Below are 2859 nucleotides of genomic sequence, written 5' to 3' on the forward strand. Positions count from 1 at the left end.
GCTTCTCTTCTGCCGCTTCTCCACAGGTTCCCAGGGTCCTGGGCTGCTTTCACCTAGCCTGGGCTCCAGTTTTTGGCCTGGCCGGGGGCATAACCTCAGAGTGAAGGGGAAGGGAAGGGGTTCAGACCTATGGCAAAAAGCAGATTGACCAAGCCCATCCACTCTCAAAAGTGGGAGGGTCATGGTCCCTTCTCTGCACCCCCCCATCCCACTATCTGGTGCTCCAGCAAAAATCTCCAGCCTGCTCTGCGGTGATACCGTGGGTAAGATACCTGCTCTGGCAGTGGCACACGCCCTCAGGCTCTAGGTGGCCGGACCCTTCTCCCCATCATCTGCCCTCCCATCAGATTCATGTCCCCGCTTCTGAGTGCAGCCTTCAAAGCCCTCCTGTCGAGCAGCATCTCCCTATGCTGGGCCCTCTGCATATGGCCTCCTCACCTTGCTCTTCCTAGCTGCTCTTTGTTCTCAGCTGCTGTGTTACTTGTGCCGCGGCCTGCATCCAGTAACCCAACTCTGGCCCCGCAGTTCCTGCTACAGTTTTGCTCTGGCTCCCACATTGCCCCAACTCCTGGGTCTGGTCTGCTACCACTCCCCACCTCTGCCTTCTTCCTCAGTACTGCTGCTCTGCCACATGGATGCCGCTGGGGACAAAGACTTTATTGAATTTGTCTTGTTTGCTCTTTCGTTGTTTTCTCAGCTGAACTTGACAAAAACATGCGTTTGACAATTTCAACCCAAAACTGCTCAACTTGGTTGTCCTGAGCATGAGGCCAGTGAACCATAGGCAAAACTCTCCACTGCTACGCCAATTGTCCAAAGTATTCACAAACCAATGGCAAAAATGAGATATTAGCCAATCTAGGGCTGAGTTCAGCAGAAGGACGTACTACTATAAGCAATTTAATCACCTAGATGTTTGATCATAATCCCTGTTTCACCTGTTTCACAAACTCCAACATGAAATTTTGACACTTACTCTTGATATCTTGGACAACGGGAATGGTTAGTGTGTCTTTTGAAAGGTCCAACTGAAAGTGACTCAAAAATTGGCTGCACAAAGTGGTAAGCAATGTGACTCAAAGGCAATAAGATAGTTTAACACATTAGTCCGGTTCAAAAATATAGTTTCACACCTCTCACCAAGAAGTTCTAGAAGAATGTCCTCAATTCCCACAGTAAATGTTGCTCACTGTATCACTGTATGTATGACAAAAAAGTTCAGCATTATAGCTTCTTTCTTTGTCTTTGTCCAGATAATAGTCTGGTTCATCAGTGTAGCTTCAGTTTGTCCAATGATCAAGAATCCTGTTCAGACAGAAAACCCACCCTCTGTCAGAAAAGTGCAGTATCTTCTGGTAGTCTGGTAGTCACAGAAAGGCCGAATGAAGGGGCGAGTGTGTGGGGCTGACGGGTGACAATGAAAGAAGGTCAGAGAGAGGGAACTCAGCAATGGAGACAGCAGTGCTTAGTGAGAAAGGGATAAGTTGTTAGGTGTGAGGAGCTTCTCGGACTCTGAACTTCCACAGTGCTGAGCTCAGCCAAACTGGGACATAGCACCCTTGATTAATAAGGAGATATCATTCCCCCTCTTGTCACACAGCTTTAAAGTCAGTGGCCTCCAGCGATCACCTTCTGCAGGTGTATTTACCCACTTTGTCACGAAACTCTTTGGATTTGACATCATAAATGATAGGGTTGAGCATGGGGGGGACAAGGAGATAGAAGTTAGACAAGGTGACGTGTACATGGGAAGCGATTCCTTGACCAAACCTCTGTGTCAGGTAGGAGAAGAGGCGGGCAGTATAAGACATCAGCATCACACAGATATGGGCTGTGCAGGTGTTAAGGGCTTTCTGGTGGGCTTTCGTGGAAGAGATTCTGAGGACAGCCCTGATGATCAGAACATAGGACAGAGCAATGAGCATCAGGTCTAACACGATGACAACAAATGCTGTCACCAAGCCATATATCCTGTTGACTGTGAAGTCCCAACATGACATCTTTGCCACAGCCATGTGCTCACAGTACGTGTGGGGGATAATGCGGTTGGCACAGAATGGCTGCCTGCTCAGGAGCAGGGGCAGGGGCAGAACAAAGAGAACAGCTCTTATCAAACCCACTAGCCCTAGCTTAGCTATTCGTGCATTGGTGAGGATGGTGGTGTATCTCAGAGGGTTACATATGGCAACGTAGCGATCAAAGGCCATTGTCACAAGGACGGCTGAGTGCATTATGGTAACTGTGTGAAGGAAGAACATCTGGGTTAGGCAGTCAACCAGAGTAATGCCTTTCAAATTAAACCAAAATATACACAGTGCCTTTGGAATGACAGAGGTAGACATGCCGATATCTGTGAGCGCCAGCATGCAGAGCAGCAGGTACATCGGCTTGTGCAGGGTCTGCTCTTTGCCTACAACAAACAGAACCATAAAATTTCCAAATAGGCTAATAATGTAGAACATAGAGAAAGGGATGGAAATCCATCCATGAGCAGCTTCCAGGCCAGGGATGCCCATTAGGATAAATGTTGAAGGATCAGAGAGGGTGACGTTGAAAGCTGCCATGAGATGGTCGAGGCATCTATCAGGCTCAGAAATGCTCAAGGTGCCTGTGAAAGGAGGGAATCAGAATGAAGGGGGTTATACATATTATAACAAATAGTATGGTAAATATTTTATAGTTTGTAACAATCTAGAAAGGGCGTGAGCAGTGCAGTGGGGACATTTAGAGATGGCACCAGATTACTTAGGTCATATTGAAGTAAAGAGGAGTCCTCAGAGGGAGCTAACCAAGCCAGGTGAATGGGTGGCATGATGCCAGATGAACTTCAATGTAAATATCTGCACTCTGTATGCACTT

The 2859-nt window shown here is 47.6% G+C and overlaps 1 protein-coding gene across 1 annotated transcript; it reads right to left on the minus strand.

Moving 5' to 3' along the window:
• Positions 1 to 1625: 1625 nt before the first annotated feature.
• LOC135979907 (olfactory receptor 52E2-like) lies at positions 1626 to 2564 on the minus strand. The gene has a single exon (XM_065580046.1). The coding sequence runs from the start codon at positions 2562 to 2564 to the stop codon at positions 1626 to 1628; it is 939 nt and encodes a 312-aa protein (XP_065436118.1).
• Positions 2565 to 2859: the final 295 nt, after the last annotated feature.

Source organism: Chrysemys picta, unplaced genomic scaffold (genome assembly GCF_011386835.1).
Source record: "Chrysemys picta bellii isolate R12L10 unplaced genomic scaffold, ASM1138683v2 scaf1379, whole genome shotgun sequence".
NCBI classification, from domain to species: domain Eukaryota; kingdom Metazoa; phylum Chordata; order Testudines; family Emydidae; genus Chrysemys; species Chrysemys picta.